This window comes from Hoplias malabaricus, chromosome 11 (genome assembly GCF_029633855.1).
Source record: "Hoplias malabaricus isolate fHopMal1 chromosome 11, fHopMal1.hap1, whole genome shotgun sequence".
Lineage (NCBI taxonomy): Eukaryota > Metazoa > Chordata > Actinopteri > Characiformes > Erythrinidae > Hoplias > Hoplias malabaricus.
Genome location: NC_089810.1, coordinates 25015182 through 25036979, shown reverse-complemented (window position 1 = coordinate 25036979; position 21798 = coordinate 25015182). Strand labels below are relative to the sequence as shown.

General features: G+C 39.2%; 2 protein-coding genes across 5 annotated transcripts in view; both read left to right on the top strand.

Annotated features, from left to right (window-relative positions):
- Positions 1 to 8699, top strand: part of nedd4a (NEDD4 E3 ubiquitin protein ligase a) — a 38491-nt gene extending 29792 nt beyond the window's left edge. For all 4 annotated transcript variants that reach the window (XM_066684683.1, XM_066684682.1, XM_066684685.1 and 1 more), the window contains 15 exons: positions 83 to 160; positions 267 to 321; positions 492 to 550; positions 838 to 903; positions 1107 to 1336; positions 1820 to 1941; positions 2139 to 2209; positions 2353 to 2448; positions 2815 to 2888; positions 3066 to 3126; positions 5035 to 5094; positions 5177 to 5284; positions 6129 to 6225; positions 6565 to 6637; positions 7109 to 8699. In XM_066684683.1, the coding sequence (XP_066540780.1) occupies positions 83 to 160; positions 267 to 321; positions 492 to 550; positions 838 to 903; positions 1107 to 1336; positions 1820 to 1941; positions 2139 to 2209; positions 2353 to 2448; positions 2815 to 2888; positions 3066 to 3126; positions 5035 to 5094; positions 5177 to 5284; positions 6129 to 6225; positions 6565 to 6637; positions 7109 to 7211 (1353 nt within the window). In that variant the 3' untranslated portion in view covers positions 7212 to 8699. The remainder of the gene's footprint in view (positions 1 to 82; positions 161 to 266; positions 322 to 491; positions 551 to 837; positions 904 to 1106; positions 1337 to 1819; positions 1942 to 2138; positions 2210 to 2352; positions 2449 to 2814; positions 2889 to 3065; positions 3127 to 5034; positions 5095 to 5176; positions 5285 to 6128; positions 6226 to 6564; positions 6638 to 7108) is intronic.
- Positions 8700 to 15359: 6660 nt separating this feature from the next.
- prtga (protogenin homolog a (Gallus gallus)) overlaps positions 15360 to 21798 on the top strand; it is a 43485-nt gene continuing 37046 nt past the window's right edge. Inside the window, exons 1-2 of the mRNA XM_066684462.1 lie at positions 15360 to 15426; positions 18092 to 18394. Coding sequence (XP_066540559.1) covers positions 15360 to 15426; positions 18092 to 18394 — 370 coding nt within the window. The remainder of the gene's footprint in view (positions 15427 to 18091; positions 18395 to 21798) is intronic.

Genomic DNA, 21798 nt, shown 5'->3' with positions numbered 1-21798 from the left:
TCCTGTAGATATTTGCCTCTACAGAAAAATGTAATAAAATATATATAAATAAATAAATTTATGCCCCTCTTTCTGTGTGTAGGAGGACCCCCGGCTGAAGATTCCTGCTCACATGAGGAGGCGACCCTCACTCGACCCAAATGACCTTGGCCCACTTCCAGTAAGGACACAGAGCTCATATCTCTTAAGAGGATTGATGATTGATGAGCTAAAAAGAAAATTGAGATCATTATTGGTGTGTGTGTGTGTGTTTTAACCTCCTGCAGCCTGGCTGGGAGGAGAGAATTCACACTGATGGAAGAATCTTTTACATTGATCACAGTAAGTAGATAGAGAGAAATTTGCCCCCCCCCCAATACAAAATGACAAAATGGAGTACAATTAAATTACATATACAAAACAGTACAATATAATACAACACCATAAAATGCAATAAATTATAATACACACAGTACATTACAATGCAGTTAAATTCTTTAATTCTTCTGTAGACACAAAGACCACACAATGGGAGGACCCCAGACTTCAGAACTCTGCCATTACTGGACCAGTGAGTGAAATATTCCTGTCCTGCATTTTTGTGTTTAATATTTTTCTAATAATGTCCTTTTAATATAATTTATGTGGTTGGTTTTGTGAACTAAAAATGACTGTAACATGAATTTATTTTAATTACAGGTTTATTAACTTTTTTATCTCTTAAAGATAAAAGATTTCTAGTGATCTTTGTTACTGATAAAGACAAAAAAGCTCTGTTCTTATTGACAGTCCTCTACTGACTCATTCAAAAAGTACTCCTATTGCTGAATACCATATAAGCAGTTATTATACTTTCAGGCTGTGCCTTACTCCAGAGATTACAAGCAGAAGTATGAGTATTTCCGCAAGAAGCTCAAGAAACCAGTAAGTTTCCTTTCTTTAATTTGTGTCATTATTATTACTGCTCTTTCCTTTATAATATTAATAATTATAATATTGAAGTTATACACAGATAGTGACAATATAAATCACAGAAAAAACCTTAAGGCACTTAAACTTTAACACCTCTTAACCTCACATCCTCACATTTCTTTCTTACCTCTCTATCTCCCTCTTGCCCACTCTAGGCAGACATCCCAAATCGTTTTGAGATGTCAGTAAGGCGGAACGCAGTTTTGGAGGATTCGTATCGCCGTATCCTGTCCGTGAAGCGCCCTGATCTGCTAAAGGCTCGACTCTGGATTGAGTTTGCAGGAGAAAAGGGGCTGGACTACGGAGGTGTGGCCAGAGAGTGGTTCTTCCTCATCTCCAAAGAGATGTTCAACCCTTATTATGGGCTGTTTGAGTATTCAGCCACGTAAGTGAGGAGTTTCATCAGAGGCATTACACACATGGAAAGTTTTTGTCAGATTATATCAGTGATTAAAATTTGTTTTTGCAATTTAATTTTAAAGTCTGAGTATTTTGGTCTCTCTCCATTTAAAGATACAGGTGTCTGATCTTGTATGACTTGAAATAGCTCCCTGGGCATTGCCAACATGGCTGTTATGTGGACAGACTTGTCTATAAGGAATTTGATTTCATTTTCTATATCATTAGTTTCTGAATATAGATTAAATTAGGTTCATCAAGCACTACTAATATTTTGCAAAGAAACATCACATAGAATATAAAACATACAAACTATGGGCTGGGACAGAACCGTTTTTAAATTTTAGCCAATAAACCAAAATTCCCCTTAAAAGAAACATCTAATGGATTTTGATTGGTTGTTTGATTTGATTGTTGTCTGAAGGGTCTGAAGAAACAGATTTTTAAATTGTATCGTGTTGTTTTTCAGGGATAACTACACACTACAGATCAACCCGAACTCAGGACTCTGCAATGAGGATCACCTTTCCTACTTCAAATTCATCGGCCGTGTGGCTGGGATGGCTGTCTCTCATGGGAAATTGTTGGATGGTAGGTAGAGTCTTGCAGTCTTTTTGTATTTGTTGACACATTCCCAATTAAGGATTTCTTTCCAAAATGTCTTATTGTTTGCAGTAACTTTCTGTGGTGAAAAAAGCCTTAAAGCCCTTAGTTGATGATAGTGTGTGTTTCAGCAACAGCTATTTCTTTCATTATTCATCTCATCATTTATCATTTATCATCCACAGCCTTCTTCATTCGTCCATTCTACAAGATGATGCTGCAGAAACCAATCACATTACAGGACATGGAGTCTGTGGTAAGTGACAGGTGTCCATAACCAGTCAGCCTCAACTTGAATTTGCATTATTGTTGTATTCCTTTCACACAGTACGAAATATGTTGTATCAGTGAACAAAGTAGCTTTCTGGGCTAATTTAATGTTTTTTTGATTCAATGCAGGACAGTGAGTACTTTAACTCTCTGAAATGGATCCTAGAAAATGACCCTGCTGACTTGGACCTCCGGTTCACTATCGATGAAGAACTCTTTGGGCAGGTACTGAAGTCTGATCTGAGCCTAGATTTCTGATTAGTTTCTTATAACATCAAAACACTCTCAACTTATTAATTGAATTATGCAGACATTCAGAGTAATCTATGGAATTTCAGTATATGTATAATGAAAAAACCTTTCTAACAAATGACTAAATCATAACAACAGATCTGAAACTGGCCAAATAGGTGCTATGGGTTAAGATGTCATTCCTAGGGCAATAAACTCCACAGGCAAATGTGTGATCAGAGCAGAGATGCTATCCCAAAAAAGAAATGTGACCTTCTTATAGATTATTTATTGATAGGTCTGTGTCAGGTGATACAATTATAATGTTCTTGCTAGTTAGTTTTTTTTTTTCTTCTACAGACACACCAGCATGAGCTAAAGCCAGGGGGTGCTGATATCATCGTCAACGACAGCAACAAGAAGGAATATATTCAGTAAGCTCAACACCAAATAAATGTGATGAACGGGGCAAAGGAACTTTATTATGTAATAGATACTATCACTCAGCATTCATGGACAGATTAATGTTGTTTAATACACAAGTAATAGCTGAAAGCAATAAAGATTGCTAGATCTTAGAGAAGGTAATAAACCGTGTTCTTGTTGTCCAGCCTGGTGATGCAGTGGAGATTCGTTAACCGGATTCAGAAGCAAATGACTGCCTTCAAAGAGGTACATTTTAGATCAGTTGATTTTGATGCAGCACTCTTCTGAATGCAGTTTAACTCATGTGTTATCTAAATCTAGTTTCATATACGTTACTGGACAGAGACATAACAATATATATGTGGGCTTAGGTCTTTTCCTGTTGGGTGGAATGAAACTAGTCACACACTGAGGTCAATCTGTAGCATCTCGTGAGAGTTGCAGTCCAAGTAAAGAAACCCAGAGCTCTCACCCTGTAGCCACCACGTCCAGCTTTTCCTGGGGAGTAAAGAGACATTCCCAGGCCAGTTGAGACATATAATCTCTCCAGTATGCTCTGGGCCTTCCCTGGGGCATATTCCTGTGGGACATGCCCAAAACACCTCACCAGGGAGGCTTCCAGGAGGCATCTGGACCAGATGCCTGATCCATCTCACCTCACTATATACAGTATTTGTAGAAAACTACTTCCTCTCCTGAGCCATGTGACAGTTTGCCAGAATCTTCTTAGAGCCGACCAAAAGTCATTCTCCATGTCCTCACCAAACTCCTCCTAGACCTGTGTTTTTGCCTCTGCAACAGCCAAAGCTGCCATTCGCTTGGACCTTTAGTACCCATCAGCTTAGAGCCCAAGCTCTATAGGACTATTTCTTCAGCTTGACAGCCTCCCTCATCTGAGGAGTCCACCCCCGGGTGTGAGGATTGCCACCAAGCACCAAAATCCTTGTGGTCACAACTCCAGTCAGCCACCTCAGCAATGGATGTATGGAACGTGGCCCATTTGGACTCACCAGCCTTCCCTGGAATGCAGTCAAGTTCTACCGGATGTGTAAAGATCTTTTTCACAGGTTCCTTTGCCAAACTTTCCCAGCAAATCCTCCCCACATGTTCGGGCCTGCCAGGCCTGACCGGCATCCTCCACGCCATCTGATCCTATTCACCACTAGGTGGTAATAAGTTGATAGCTCTGCCCACTTTTCCTGAGTTTCCAGAACATATGGCCGTAGATCCAACGATACGACTATGTTGTCAATCATTGAAAAGCGTCCTAGGGTATCCTGATGCCATGTGCCCAAAAATGGTGTTATGGAAAGACTGTGATGAGCACAGAAGTCCATTAACTGAACCCCACTCAGGTTCGGATTGGGGGGGTCACTCCTTCCAATCACACCCCTCCAGGTCAAACTCTCATTGCCCATGTGACGTTGACGTGTCCCAGTACAACAATGGAGTCCCCAGAGTGTGTGCTATCCAGCATCCCCTCTACGATTCTCAAGAAGGCTGGGTACTCAGAACTATTATTTGGTGCATAAGTACAAACAACAGTCAGAGCCCATTTCCCACCCTTAAGGCATAGGGAAACTGGCCGCTCATCCACTGGGGTAAACCCAAACATACAAGCATTTAGCCGGGGTACTATGAGCAAACCCACTCCTGCCCTTCGCCTCTCACCCTGGGCAACTTCAGAGAGAAAGAGCATCCAGCCCCTTTCAAAGAAATTGGTTCCAGAGTCCATGTTGTGTGTCAAAGTGAGCCTAGCTATATCTATACCCTTCCCCACCACCCAATCCACACAGCACCGGACCCCGATTACTACCTCTATCAAAGGTGGTTGGCCCATGGGAGAGTGGACTACTCCAGGCAAGGGAGACTCCGTCCTTGCTGTTACCTTTTCAATGGGGGTCTTGTAAATCACTGTAAATCACTGGCCCATCACATATTTGCCTTAGAAGACCCTACAAGGAGCTGGACAACATAGCTCTTAGACTCACACAGGCACGCAAACCCCTCCACTGAGTTAAAGTGTTGATCCAAGAAGGGTCTACATTAGTATTTATCTTCAATTTGTTTCAGACAGTTTTAATGAAAACAGTTCAATTGTGGTGAAAGGCTGTACCTGACCTACTTCTCTATCTGTCTTTCTCTCTGTCTCAGGGATTTTATGAGCTTATCCCTCAGGATCTGATCAAGATCTTTGATGAAAACGAGCTGGAGGTGAGTCCTGCTACTTTGGTAGAATGATGTTAGTTATTTGCTTTCAAAGTTGAATAAGTCTCTATCTCTCTCTCTTTCTTAGCTGCTCATGTGTGGATTGGGAGATGTGGATGTAAATGATTGGAGGGAAAACACAAAGTATAAGAACGGCTATGGACCCAATCAGCCTGTGATCCAGTGGTTCTGGAAGGTAAGCATTGCTTATTTCCAAAGTAAAAATGTATTTAAAATAATACTTAAGCAATCAGCACTCTAGATACACTGAGCGTTTTTCTGCTACCAGAATCCCTAAAATCAGTTTCTGCGGGGTTGACTCCTCCTGTACAGGTGCTTTAAATATTTTAGAGAGCTTAATTTATTTGGGCCAGTAATGAAATATATTACGTATACAGTCTCTGTAACTTTTGGCAGAACCATTGCATTAAAAGAACAAAAAGTTATCTCCCATTACTATTCTTCATGTTATGAAATGTACCCCTGAGTGTGTTTGCATACACTTAATGCATATCTGATAATTATAAAGTGGGTTAATGTTTATAAAAAGTCATTGCAGGAAGTTTGAAGTTTAACTCACATTGCTCTCTGAGAATATTGGCAGGTTGCAAAGTAGAAATGCGATCAATGTCTCATGAGTCATGACACATGTAAACTTTGAGATTTCACCAATATTTGCCTACCTAAGTGCATCTAAATGTGTTGATCATATCAAATCAGACAAAAGTTTGTTGATCAGACAAAATCTGTTTATCTGAGGTCATTAATTAAGTGAAAAAAAGTCATTTACACCTAGAGGCCTGGATGTATCAGACAGTCTGTTAAACCTGTTGAAAACATGACTGCCGTTTTAAAAGGGTTCATTCAAACTTGCGACTTTTGATTTGGTAAATATGCCTGCTCCGCTTGGAATGGTTATTTATAATCAGCTGAATAATGGACTCTCTCTCTCTCTCACTCACCCACTCACCCACTCACTCACTCACTCACTCACTCACACACACACACACACACACACACACACACACACACACAAACAGACGGTTCTGCTGATGGATGCTGAGAAACGAATCCGCTTGCTGCAGTTTGTGACTGGCACTTCCCGCGTCCCAATGAATGGCTTTGCTGAGCTCTATGGTCAGTTCTTCTCTCTCTTGCTCTGTCCTTCATCTTTTATAACAGTCAGATGTAATAAGTCTGCCATTTTTCCTCAAAATTAAAATTCTTGTAAAAAATCTTCTATTATCGTTCTCCCTTTAGATCTTGTATTCTTTTTTTTTTACTGTAGAATACAAGATTTAAAACAACTTGAAGATTGATAGTGACAGGAATTTAAACTCTTATGGTTGTTTGATGGAGGAAGCTCAGGAAAATAGCTCCTCAGTTTGAAGACCCTCAGTGTATTGAAGCTCTGTGTTGCAGTGAGGGGTTAATGTTTAATTTGTGAAAGCTTATAAGTGTTTGTTTGTTATTTAGGGTCAAATGGGCCACAGTTATTCACTATAGAACAGTGGGGCACACGGGACAAACTGCCCAGAGCTCACACATGGTAAGTATATTCATGTGCAAATACATACAGATCTATCTGTCTGTCTGTTTATGTAGTACACAGGGAGAGGTATTCCATAAAGAAGGATTTCTCAGTCAGCAAGATAATATACACCCAAAATTGAGGATTGTCTTATAAGAATGTAAGCTTAATCTGGCTAAACTGAGAAATCCAGTTCTGTGGAATACTTCCCAGGTTTAATGCATCTAATTTTATTATTATAATTTAGTTTATACTTTTAAGTATTTTGCCCACCGTGACCCTGAACTGGATAAGTGGTTACAGATAATGACTGAATAAATGAATGTTCGTTTTTAACTCTGTATAATGATAGCAGTAAAGCCTTTACTGTGTAGTTCTTGAATTAAAACCGCTTGTTATCAATTATTACAACTGTAGATATAATTTGATTATGAGCATAAAAATCAATATCTTCCTCCCCTCTCCATTTTCCTTCTCCCTTTCTCTCAGTTTTAATCGTCTAGACCTTCCTCCGTATGAGTCATTTGAGGAGCTGCGTGAGAAGTTAAACATTGCGATTGAGAATGCTCAGGGCTTCGATGGTGTAGATTAGATGGGAGAAAGTCCCACTAGCAGTGGCATTACCATGGAGACGGAACCCCAGCCATTAGGGTGACTTGAAGGAAAAAGTGTGTACTGGTTCATTAGATCACACACGACGATCCGACTTTAAACTTTGGGTTTAAACTTTAGACTCACCCAGAAAAAGCATGTGAAGAAGCCAGAGTTTTCTCCCATTTGAGGAAAAACTAAACCCTGATATTGACTGCTTAAGGCTCTGTATCACGAGCTTCTTGTCTATGAAGTTTACAGTGAAATTAGGTTTTTTTTTATTGTTCAAGTCTAAATAACTATGTATGTATAACTAAATATCTGCGGATTTTATCAGTCATGTTTCAGCACAAAAACCTATCTTGCACATTTGTATGATTTGTAAGCTCATAAAGCTTTTTTGATGTATGTTCTCTATTCTATAAACAAATTATTGCAATATAAGAAAGGTGTGCTGTCTACAGAGCTTTGTTGAAGAACTTCAGTGATTTTTATTTTTAAAAAATATCACACACTTTAACAGCCTGTAAAACATGCTCTTATCATTTTCCATCATTGTGTGGATTCAGGACTTGTGGATACAGAAGTGGTTTGTAAGTCTCTCTGTTGTTGCTCTTGATATTGAGAGCCTCTTTGGGTCGTATTTTGTATGAAGTGTCCAACTTTGTAGCCTCAGTCTCAGGTTCTGGTGGCAGTATTTACTTAAGACACACTGATGTGCCCTTTTGTTTTATTTTTCTCTCGTTCTTGGTAATTTATTCTTTATACTCAAGTTAAAAAAGTGTGTTTACATTGTTTGTTTACTGGTCGCCAACTTGAGAAAACTCTGAAGTCTAAAAATGTTCTCTTAAATTTTGTACTTTTATGTTTTCCAAGGATCTTTCTTTCTTCATTTTTGGAAAAAAATGTCATGTCTTAACTGTGTTGCTCTTTTCCAGTGATTCATTCAGTTGTTTTTTAAGGGATCTTCTGCTTCACCTCTTTATCAAATGTGGCTAAATGTTTACATGAAAACATTGCTGAACGAATGCACATTTCTCTTTTTTCTCTCTTTTCCCTCAAGTCTGTCCTCTCACACCGTTTTCCTCTTTCTCACATATATATATATATATATATATATATATATATTTATTTGTATCTTTTTATATGACTGTTAAGTTTCAATACAATGCCTTCATTTGTCTTGTTGATGAGTGATCAATTTTTTTTTAAATCTGGGAAGTGAATCCTGTTTAGAGGAGATATGTTTAAAAAGTCTATACTCTAGAGCTAATGGTGAATATTTAGAAGCTATATCAGAATAATCTGCCCTTTATCTTGAGGATTAAACTCTTTTGGCACTCTTTAATTAACCAATTTTTTAAAAGATCTTAATTAATTTTAAAGAAAAAACTTGCCTTTAATCTGGAATATAAATCATAATGGTTTAATCAAGACATGTGCCATGTTATTGGCAACATATTTTGGGGAAGAAATAAAAAGAAATGGAAACGTGTTTTCATATGTGTGGTTTTATGTATATTTTACTTTACTGTATGGTTTAGGAACGTGCAATGTAATAAGCTTATACATCATTCAGCCATAACTTTATGGTCACCTCCTTGTGACCTATTAACACTCACTGTCCATTCTCTCAGCTCCACTGACCACACTGATAGTTTTACATTAACAAATGGATCAGGACCACCACAAAGCAGGTGTGATTTAGGTGGTGGGTCGTTCTCAGCTCTGCAGTGACACGGACACGGTAGTAGTGCTGTTGTAGTCCAGTTGAATTAACACACCACCACCACATCAGCATCTGAGAATAATCCACCAGCCAAATCATAATTCCTCTGTGAGGGTCCTGACAATTGAAGAACAGGGTTAAAGAGCAGTGTGTATGCAGAGCAACAGGTGGACTACAAGGTAGTGTAGTCAGTGGCACTGAGAGTGTAGAGATAAGGAGGTGGTCTTGATGTTACGGCTGGTCGGTGTACACACTTGTCAACCAGTAGAGGGCACTTTAATAACATTGTTATAATATCCTCTTAAAAATAAAGGGGCTACAAAGGGTTTTTTTGGGCAATGCCACAGAACAACCTTTAAAAGGTTGAAAATTCTTTCACTCCATCTTAAGGCTCTTTACCCATTTACAGTTTTTCTCAGTCACTTTGGAGCATTTTTCGATTCGTCATTTATATTTGCACAACATTATGTGCATTTTTCAAAACATTTCGTCAGACAAATCAGAAACATATACCTGGGGAATACCCTTTAGGCAGACATGCTCATATAGGCCTACATGGGGAATTACAATTTCTAGGGCTTATAATTCTCATAGACATCACATGTGATATATTCCCTTGCAGTGCAATGTAGAAAGCTTTTTGAATGTCTTATCCAGTCTATACGGACATCAGATGTGATGTTCTCACATGCTACATCCTTAGCAGCCAGCAGGGTCATTTGAGTATGTGGCTGGCTTCTTGCACATTTTTGGCTATTGAAGCTGGTTGTATCTTTCTTCTGTTGTCATAAATTGTAACACTGTGTTGTGCTGTTTCTTCTTAGCAAAAGAAGGGTCATGAGATGCACTGTTGGGCTATTTTAGAGTACTGGTTGATCAATGGTTGATGTACAGCTTCAAGTCCAATTCCAATTCAGGGTCGCAGTGGGTCTGGAGCCTACCCAGAATAATTGGGCGCAAGGCCTGTTACACCCTGGAGGGAGCGCCAGTCATTCACAGGGCAACACACACACTCACACATATGGACACTTTTGAGGTCCCAGTCCACCTACCAACACTTTTTTTATTTTTTTTGGACCATGGGAGGTAGCTGGTGCATTCAGAGGAAACCCACAGACACAGAGAGAACACACCAAACTCCTCACAGACAGTCACCCGGAGCAGGACTTGAACCCACATCCTCCAGGTCACTGGAGCTGTGTGACTGCGAGACTACCTGCTGCGCCACCATGCCGTCCTGATAAAAGCAGTTGATAATGAAATAAAGAGCAGACATATGATTGTGCTGATGTTAAAAATGAATGACAAACAACTATTATGAGGTGTACAGTTAGCTAAATGATGTGGAGTTTGAACAAGTAATTTTGAGAAATTCAATGCTGATCTGACAAATGTTCCAAAGCGACTGAGAAAAACAGTAATTAAATTACCAAAAATCTTTTTTATGGAACCAAAAGTGGTTCTCCTATGGCATCGCTCAAAGAATAGTTTGCAACATGTTAATTTTTAAGAGTGGAGCACATCCTAAACCTAGTCCCAAATAGTGCCCTATTAAATGCTGTCCTCCTTAAACTTCATGCTTTGATGTCCAAACCCTAAAGATCCACAGGCCAAAATTCTTCAAGGATGCTTGGTTTATATGTTTGCATTTAGGACAGAGCTGTGTGATCTGCAGGCTGCAGGCACTACTTAATACCTATCTCTCCACAGTGTTGGTCAGAATGAGAAATGGGATCCTCTACATCCTTGCAGTATTTCTATGCTTGTGCCAGAGCCAGGGTGGGCCAAGCATCTACTGCAATAAAACATCATGACAACAATTTACACATACATAGTATCAGTGCTTAGTCCTGTTGGGCCACATCCCTGCACAATTTAGAGATTCCTTTGTTCCCAACATACCTAATACAACTTATGAACTAATTAATAAATCCCTCAGAAATTAATGTGGGTGTGATGGAGTGAGGAGAAAATAACATGCAGGACAGAGTCCAACCAGGACCTGGACTGACACCATTTGGACAACTGCTCAACATTTCTTCTGAAATGAAGGCTTTACTGCAGCCTCTCAGCCTCTCTTCTGGGAAGGCTTTTCACTCTTCCACTACTCTGCTCGACTTGGCTTTTTTGCATTTTTATTAGGCAAATTTGGTCATTTTCATGGTTCCAAGCCAACCATGATGTGTAAAACTAGTTGAGTCCTGATTGGCTAGAGAGACCTGTCAAAATGCAGACATTCAACACAAACTAGCCATTTGTATCTTCTCCAATAAGGACACCATGGAGGTCAGGTGCTGATGTTAGGTGATTAATTCTGGATAATATCCACCACTCCAACTCATCCTAAAGATATTGGAAGGAAACCCATCACTCCAGAGAACACACCCCCACCAATACATAGCTTGGCGCGTTTATACACTCATTATTATTCATTCATTCATTGTTTGTAACTGCTTATCCAGTTTAGGGTTGCGGTGGGTCCGAAGCCTTCCCAGAATCACTGGGCGCAAGGTGGGATCACACCCTGGAGGGGGTGCCACTCCTTCACAGGGTGACACATTCACTCACACACTCATACTTATGGATACTTTGAATAGCCAATCCACCAACCAATGTGTTTTTTCAGACCATGGGAGGAAGCCCATGCAGACATGGGGAGAACACACCACACTACTCACAGACAGTCACCCGGAGCAGGACTTGAACCCACAATCCCCAGGTCCCTGGAGCTGTGTGACTGCGACACTACTTGCTGCGCCACCACACCGCCTGCTCATTATTATGCTATATTTGTGTTTATTTCCAATAGTAGTGTTTTTTATTTCTTAGCCTTTTTAATAATAATTAATGATTTATAATATAATTAAAGCCCTGTGGTTAGAAGGAAAGTTCTCAGTAATTTGAAGTCCCTCATGCTTAAGTAACCTGTAAGAGCTAATCGGAATTAAAACCACACATCCAAGCAGCTCAGTGTCCAAACTCATGTCAGTGTTGTTCTTTTCAACCCGAATTCCGCATTTTGCGGGGTAGAAACACACCTTATATAATCAGCTTTGTAAGTCTTGAATGTCTGAATGCTTCTGTGAGCTCTGTATACCGTTAGAAAGCGCAGATCCTACCGTTTCTAAAAATAGCGCTCTCATCGCGGTGCTGTGAAGCCTCTGGGAGTAATCCAGTGTGAAAAACCACCTAAAAATCAAGGCGCTCCTTCAAAATTTTGGTCTTATGTCCTTGTCATGAAAGACTAATGATAGGCGCTAAAATCAGAAAAAAAACCGCTGAAAAAGGGACAAGAAAGACGCTGTTTACTTTCAGTTTCGTTTTGACTCACATAACGTCAACCCACGCTGTCTCTGGGCAGAAAAATATGAGTCATCAGCAAAAACATATTTCTATTATTGATTTATAGTTTTTCAAGGTTTTTTTTAGGTTTCACATCAAATAACACTGCATTAGATCAACAAATATAAACTAAAAAGCTTAAATAATTATTTATTGTGTGTTTTCTAAATAAACAAGTATTATTTCATCATTTTTTAAAAAGATTATAATAATAATAATAACTGTAAACATTATCAGCATCTGAGAAAACTGCCAAAGTACCAAAATGTTTTTATTTGTTGGGATATTGTCCATATTTGCCCTGAACTAAATTCCTGAAAGTCTGGGCCTGCTGTGACTGTCAGAACTTTATCAGTCATACATCCCAGAGCTTAGAATATCAAGAAAAATATGTCCGTCTGATGCTACAAATTTATTTTGTCACAGTAATATGACATGTAATAAATTAGCATCAAAAATGCTTATGTTTTCAACTAAAATACACCTCACACTAACAATCTGTGTCAAGATATCCACTGTGGGAATATTATTTCAAGGCTGTACATTGAGAAATATGAAAAAAAAAGCAGGCGCTAGGTAAAATTTTTGGTCAAAACATGACAAATTTATAGAAAAATTGATTTATCGGTCAGCATGAAAACCTCAAGTGATTATATATTTGAGTAGCTAAGGTTCTTTAGAAAATAAAACAACATAGCCATATTCAATATGTCACATAATTACTGTTTAAATGCAACTGAAAGAGGCACTGACAAATAAACGGAATAGCAAAATAACTATATATATAGGGTCCATCGAGTTAAAGCTAAGTGAAGCCCATTCAAGAAAGCAATGAGTGACATGGCTCTTGTTTTCTCTTCACTTTTTCTCTACTCCCATCCCCCATTTCTCTTTCTCTCTCTCTCTCTCTCTCTCTCTCTCTCTCTCTCTCTCTCTCTCTCTCTCTTTCTCCCACCCCCAAGCCCAAAGGTCGGCTAACAGGTCACATACTCTCCCATTCAGACTCCTGGCCCTGAAGGGTCAGTGGGGAGGTGCTTAGTCCAGGGGGTGGTACCCAGTATGAAGATTGACATCCAATTCTGACCAATAGATATGCTTCTGGACAAGGGTGCCGGATCTCCTTTCCTTTAGCAAGGTGATGGTTGATTATGACTTGCTTGTATTGATCTGTATTAGCATATTGGCAGCTGTAGGGGCAAAACCCAATCACTCTCACACTGGCAGCATGTGATAAATGAGGATTTATGTTGATGAGATATTTTAGAGGGTAGTTATTAGACTGAACGCTTAGTAAAAAAATAATGATAATAAAAGCCTTGATAGTGCAGTTAAAAATTGCTAAAAGTAAAATTAGTAAAACTTTTGGGAAACAAAACACCATAAAATAAAACCAAGAAAAGTAATTATGAACTAAATAGAACAGAGGAAAACTTGAGAAGAAACTTCAGAAGCTTGAGATCATAAAAATGTTCATTTGAGTATACTCAAGAATGCACTAATGAATCAAACTGTATGCAAGTATATGGAACTGATCAAATTGTGATGTATGATGTGTCTGTAATATGGTGTAACATACCACATCACTCATCTGTCAGATTTAAACAGGAATGCTTACTAGGTGTTTGATTATTATAAGGTTGGAATGGCTACAGGCATGGTTCTCTTTTGTTTAATGTTGTTTATTCTATGAGGTTTCACATAAGATGCTATTTTTCATCCATTCTATCCATAGTAGATTTACAAACTAGTTTTTTCAGATGTTTCAGTTGTTCTTCAGTGGTCAGTTTTGGACAAATGCTGAACTGAATGATTAATACTAGTCACTGCTTTTTCCTGCTTTTTTTTGCATAACCTTTACATTTCCATTAAGTGAGTGTGGGAACCTTCTCTTATTTGTCGAGCATAGGACAGACCTGCTCCCCTCAGCACAGCTGGACCTTTTGTCTGAAGGTCCGAGGGTCCGGAGGGCAGAGGTGGAGAAAGGGAGGTCACTCTCCTCCTCCACCAAAAGAGAGAGTGGATCAATATTCCTGTGGTCTGTACAGATGTCCAGCTGCCCTTATCGATAAGGCCACGGGCCAGTTATTCTTCTCAAAAAAAAAAAAAAACCACACACACACACAGTCATGGAGAGCTGAGCTTCTGTACTTGGTCATGAAAAAGTTCATTTTTGAGTTAAGGTCAAATTCAGCCAAACCTCTTTAAGTTGTTTTATTAGATAGATAGATGTGATTTACATATTTCATTTCATTTGCATATGTATGTGATTTATTTGCTTTCTTGAATCTCTTCCTTTCAGACTAAATGTTTTTCAGTTCATGCATGTGCTTGAGGTATTGATTTCTTAAAGGGAAAATGTCTTTGAAAATCAGCATTATCATGCCCAGCATTTTTCAAACCAATGTTACCCCAGTAGAGTTCGCTACACATCATGACAATACATGCAAATAAACAATAATTCAGCATGTTCCCACATAGGGCACATATTTGCTCAATTACATCACCCCCTTCTTAATATGGACAAATTATTTGTAGCTAAAGCATGTATCACTACTGTATAAAAAGATGAGAAGATGATGACATTAAAATGTTTTGTTGGTTTTCTAAGTGAATTAAAGTTAACACAGGCATAAATGTGCCACATTCTCTGCAAATGTATGTGCAGTCTCTAGCTAGTATACTTGCTTTATATTGTTCCAAAGATTAAGTGTTTTATTTATTTATTTATTTATTTATTTATTTATTTTTGTGTTAACTTTACGTTAAATCCATTTAATTACTAGGGCATTTCATGTTAAAATAGGCTGATATTCACTTATCAGCAACACATGAAATTTCCCTTAAAGTTACTGCCACACTGTGAGTGTAGACTGGGTATTACTCCGCTCAGCGCCGAGTTTAGATGCTGGAGGCGTTTAACACGTCACTAAAAGGCGGTATCCATCCGCTGTACAGCATGGAGAATCTAGTCCCTGTCCCAGGTTAGCGATGTTCAGTGAGCCTGTTTCAGAAAGCGTTTCGGGGAGGCGGCAGCCTGCAGGCTTAGCGAGCATGAAACGAACAAACCTCCGATAAATAATGTGTTTCAAAAGGAAATTCTATCAGCGTTTGCTGTTTTTTACAGTGTTTCTTCTGCCAATCTCAGGTAAGATATTCTCTGCGTTATCTGTAGGTTAATGTCGGGTTTTCTTCTCATGACCTCAGGTTCTAGTGTGAACGAAACAGAGTAAGTAGGTATCTAATTAACTCCAACCGTTAATTGTAGCGGTTATACACTAGCTATCACTATATAACTAAATCTAGCGTCGGTTTAGCATTCGGTCCGAGTTCAGTGAGAGCAATGAATTAAAGGGGTGAGTTTTAGGAGAGTGTCTGAGTTGAGTTAACTTAAGTCAATAGCTAACGAGCCGTTATTAACAGACTCTCCGGTTAAAAAATAACGGTCGTGTCTGATTTAATCCCACGCATACCACTCGAGCTTGGACTAACGTTATACACTCAGTTTACCGGTGGATATATGCATCTCCTGGAAGCAGATCGGCTTGACTTTATTTTAACTCCTCTTCTTTTAAACGTCTGTGAAAGAGGGTATAATCCTGAACTGTGTAAAGGCTGGCATATTTTACTCCTGCATTTTCCCTCTATTCACATGCAGTTCTGTTCATTTGACCAGTAGTTACAAATGACCTCACTATATACTTAGTTATGTGACTTTAATCCTGATATATAAATAAGGATGTGTCTTATTTTTGTGATGTAGTCTGCTTTTTCTTAGTCCTAACTCAGTCTTATGCTGAGTGGGACAATATAGCTTACACATGAACTGGAAACACGTTTATTAGACTAATTTTGGGGACTTGTGATGTTACTTAAAACCTTTTTATTGGCTAATACTATTCATTATGGTAATTTCTTTTATAGTTCTTCACATTCTTTGAACTTCCTTTTCATTTTCTGTGTCTAATTTCGTGCAGTTTTATGGGTGATGTGATCTTGGATGCATTGCAGTTTGTCACACCTCTCAGTCTTGAGATTCATAGTTTAAGACCAAGACTGATGATAGATGCTCTACATAATTCAAGTTCCACTACAGCTCTGTAGATTCCTTAATATTTTGGTAATATGTACATATCTACTTCTTTTGGTAATACATTCTTACCTGTTTTATAATTACAGCGATAAATACAGTTAATTCAGAATAAGAATATTTTGCTTTAAACTAGTATAAGTAACCGATTATACTTTGTCACAGGTCTTAACTTTATGCATGCTTTGGAGTCTGTGAAAAATTACCACGTACTTTAGGTGTTAAGTTTTCATAGCTATGTAGGCTACATGTTCAGAAGCTTTTCAGATGAAGACAAACACTGTGCAGAAGAGATTGCTTTTGGTGGCAATGCAATAATGGTTGATGTGGAGGTCTTATACTTTTCGGTTGGTGTCTCCCCCTCCCTTGTTCTGTTGTATGTGAAGGTTCTAAGCAGCCTGCCACTGTAGGATCAGTGCCTTTTCAGATTTCATGCAGGGGGGCACACTTAAGCATTTAAGAACTGGATTGAGTTGCTTTTATCCCAACTCCCTGACTTTTCAAGGCATGAATAACTGGATTATGCCAAGATAAAGCATAATCTGCAAAGAAAATATGATTACTGAAACTTAGCCAAACATGCTGCTAGGATGATGCCAGCAATCCGAACACTTTATTGCAGAAGTCAAAGTTTGCCAGATTAATTTTCTTTTAGGGCCAAGCTGCATACCTTGTTAAATGAATAGTAGGCTAGGTGTGTGAGCCCTGTCTGGTGTTGATATTATTCTCAGCAATAGGCCTAAATCTTTTGTCATCTGTTCTTTCAGTATAGATTTATTTTACAATTATTGAAAGTGTAAAGATGACCTATTATGTTTTTTGTTAATTGTACAGTTTATTTGTAAAGTATTGTGGCAAACGTAAATAGGCCACATTTGTTGACTAACTGTTCAAGCTCTCAATATTCATTAGCAATCCATTCAAACATCGCGCATAGGGTGGCACACAGCTCCAGGGTCCTGGGGTTGTGGGTTCAAGTCCCACTCTAGGTGACTGTCTGTAAAGGGTTTGTTCTCCCATGTTCGCTTGGGTTTCCTGTGGGTGCTCTGGTTTCCTCCCACAATCTCAAAACACACATTGGTAGGTGGATTGGAGACTCAAAAATGTCCATAGGTGTGATTGTGTGAGTGTGTGCCACCCTGTGAAAAGACTGGCACCCCTCCAGGGTGTGTTCCTGCCTTGTGCCAAGTGATTCCAGGTAGGCTCTTGACCCACCGTGACCCTAAACTGCATAAGCAGTTACAGACAATGAATGAATGATCACACACAGCTTTTGCTCATGTAAACTTACATTACTCACTGCAACCATCTGTAGGAGTTGTAGCAACAGTTAGAGGTTAAATTATCTGTTGTATTCATACAATGACCCATGATGTGTCTCCGTAAATGGTTCTTTTATGATTTACTTACTTACTTAAATGTTCATTAGCCCAAATGGTCATGTCACACTCTGTCCTTGGTGATATAAACCTTTGATTGAGAAATCAACTGTGGAAGCCCTTTCAATTAGCCAATTGTGTAATAATGGTGACAAGCATATTATGGTAGACACTATGTAGGGAAATGTGAGGAGGTTATTCCAAAGATTTTTGTCCTGTTCTATCTAAACAAAAAATGCATGGAGGATTATGCAGGAATCATCACCTTTCTGTCTGTTTATTCCTTCTCCCATCTCTCTTTGATCATCCTTTCACTCACATATATCTCCTTTCTCTTTCTGCAGGTGTGTTGTGTTTTAGTGAGTTATTTTTTGTTAAGGAGCCTCGTGATGTGACAGCGTTGCGTAAGGATGCGGTAATTTTGGACTGCCAGGCACAGGGAGAGGTTCCTGTCCATATTCGCTGGATGAAAAATGGATCACCTCTGGCAGAGACAGACCGCATCTACCCTCTCACAAACGGGTCGCTCTTCATCTCAGAGGTGGAGAATCGAAGAGGAGAGAAATCAGATGAAGGGTCATACCAGTGCCTTGCTCAGAATAAATACGGTGCTATCCTGAGCCAGAAAGCTCGCCTCACCATTGCAAGTAAGTTCAAATGCAATCTTATTGTTCTTAAACGTACCTTTAAGCACTGTCAAGTATCCAGTTTTCCCACGTGAAGACATGATACCCAGTATTATCCAGAGAAAACTCTCCTTGTTAGGTCTAGTGATTACTGTAATTGTATAGGATACTCCTTAGCTGCCCTCATGCATATTAAAAACCACATAAAAAATCTAGTGTTGTCCCGTGATGCCCTGCATGATCAGAAATACCGCATCAGGTCAATCTTGATTTTCCTGAATCCCCAAATAACCTCAAAAAGGACACCCTACACGGGCAGTTAGGTTACACTCTGTAAAAGTCTGCTTTATCTCCCTGGCTTCTTGCTGTGGCTCGGATTTCTTCCTGATGAAAAGCATGTGTGTCACGTAACAGCCGTGAACCAGGTGAGAGAAAAGGTGCAGAGAGTGACATATGTTATATACAGTAGCCTATACAAGTATTGGGACATTGAGATGTGTAGGTTTAAGTGATGCATCTATTCAAATATATTGTAAAAGGTGAGAAAGGCCTGGTGGTTTGTAATTTGATTTCACTTTGGGTCATTTGAGTGGCCCTAACTAAATGGAAATACAAAAATTCCAATTGAAACAGAGCAATTATGAAACGTAAAAGCTCTCAAGTCTTTCATATTCCATAGGCTATTAATGTCTCTGCACATATAGAGTATTTTAATTTGGGTTTTAAGTGCATTTTTGTATGACACGTTCCACTTGGAAGAGCACAGGTTTCAAGCTTCACCTGGGGATCATATTCAGTCTTGCTGACAGCAGCTGATTTTGCATAGCAGGCATAATACCTGGAGTGCATTTGAGGGAGTTAGTCTTGTTGAAATTGTCCTTCTATAGCATTAATGTTCTAAAGCCTACAAAACTGAAAGGTTTGTAGGACAGAGTGTCTCAGGCCTTTAATGTTTCTCTTTATCACTTTCATTTCCAGTAAATTTCCACCTAAATGATTCAGAGTGATCAGTTACTGCAGTATAAAATGCATAATTTGCAGGGATATCTGTTTGTGGTTTTAATTGTGATAAAAATATACCAAAAGTGACTGACTGGTTCTCTTTACACAGCTGAAATGCCTTGATTATTTTAAATTTTACAGATTAGTTAAATGAAAGAAACTGGATCACAACTTCTTGTGCTAAAAAGTCTCTAGTTAGGCCTGGGTGGTGGATAAGAGCGTTCATTGCTGGAGGCCAGTTTAAAGCTGGGGGGAGATACTTAGAGAATGCATCTATTGGTGTGTAAATGAGGGTGGGCAGGTTTGAAAGGTTAGTAGCCAGGTCCAGGATGTGGTCAGAGTGCTCTGGTTTAGAGTAGGTGACCCCTATTCACAAGCATGGGGCTTTTATGTTACTACCTCATGATCAGGGAGGAGATCATCTGAGGGAATGCTTTGCTTTCTATGGAGTGATGCATTGCAGTGCATATGTGTTCTTGGCATTTAATAATTACAGGAATCAACTGGTATCAACAGATGCTTAATTAAAAATGTTGGATAATTTTTTTTAGATTTGTCAGATATTTTAAATGAATTAATGTCGTGCTAATGCACTTAAAAACAACTGAAATACAGCTGTAGAAACAGAAAAAATTTACAGCCTACAATGTGGATATTGTCACATTTTAGGTCAGGTTTATTTGGCCCACACTTTTCATATTGGTGCATCCCTGTATAAAAATATATTCGCCTTATATGTAAGGAATCTATTAATAACATTTTAACATTTTTATTTTAGTTAAATGTTTGTATGTAAATTAAGATGTATTTAGTACCATTTTAATTTGATATTGTTCCAGCTGCATTCTCACTGATACCAATAAAGTCGTGTGATATTAATGTTGGCTGATTTTATCAGATGGAGGATATATCGGTTGAGCTCTACTAGGATATGGTGTGTTTGCACGTGTATGTGTTTGTGTTTGTATGCATCCTCTTCTGTGGTCAGAGGAGCAGGTCCAGCAGGCCAGGATCTGCAGGGACATTTCGACTCCATTCTGTTTAGTATTGGTCAACTGTCACTCAGACCTGTGGGGGCAGATGTTGTAAAACTGGGGCAGAATGAGCCTCGGGTTGCATAACAACTTGGTGAGGAACGAGGAAGGGGAGCAGCAAATGTTTTAAAGCAACAACTCAACCCCCATCCCCCTCCAAAACATCTCAGTGATGCTTCAGGCCCCACTTTTCTTCAAGCATGTGATAGTGTTTTGGTGTGTTGAACTGTTTGTATTAATTGTGTGAACTTTTGTTTACTGCAATGCACTGTAGCTGAAGTAAATGTTTTAAGGACACGTTTAGAGCTGGGCTGCTAGCTATCTATAAGCTCATAAAATTGGCAGCTACCTGAGAAATAGTCTGTGAGGGTAAAACGAAGGTGGTGGTGGTGGAAGATCATAGATGTTACCAGGTCTCTCTAAGAACCTGTAAACAGAGGGGCTAATGAGTAATGTACACACACACACACACACACACACACACACACACACACTCAAATGAAGAGACACATGTGCACACATTCTCTCTCTCTCTCTCTCTCTCTCTCTCTCTCTCTCTCTCTCTCTCTCTCTCTCTCTACTCCCTCATGCTACTGAATGGCTAACTTTATTGTGGAGTAGTGGTCCCGGAGTGAAAGGGGCTACTGGTCTCCATGCGATTGCTTTCTGCTCTGCTGCTCACCAGGACGAAAGAAAAGCCTTTCTCTACGGACCCTTTTGTCCCTTTGCTGCCCCAAACTGCCCTCAACTGCCCCCAACTGCCTCTGCTAAGAAAAGCTCTCCTTTAAGGGGTATTTGTTTGGCCAGAGATGACTGACCAAACCGGGACATCTGGCCTTTCTTCACTCAAGGAAGGGCAATTATGCAAACGATACCTTTTTTTTGGAGCCACTGATGTTTTTTTCTTTGCTAAAGAACTTAGTTTGGTGTGAGAAGTTCTAGGAAAAGTCATGTGTTAAAAGTTGCTAAAGCTGCATGAGAACATGTTTTGACATGTTCAAAAGTCTCTCACTTTAACCAGAGTTAGAACCTCTGTTTTTGGCTTTATAGATGTGTGGAAAATACATTCCTAACAGGGCTGAACTGTATCCTGGTCAGATATGTGTGTCTGTTATCACTCTCCTGTGTTTGTGTTTTTAGTAGCACGTGTTGGTGGAGTGTTATAAACAGATCTTAGAGTATTTTAGAGAGGTGTGTGTGTGTGTGTGTGTGTGTGTGTGTGTGTGCAGACAGTTCTGGGGGTAAGGAAGATTGATGGTTCCATATGTGTGAACCTTTTGGACCTTTTGCTCTGTGTCTTCTCACCTCCAGCCACTCTACTTCTGCTGGAGATTTCTCTCAGCTGCTGTTGTGCCTGGATAGGCTGCTATATTATAAAATGTGGAAAAT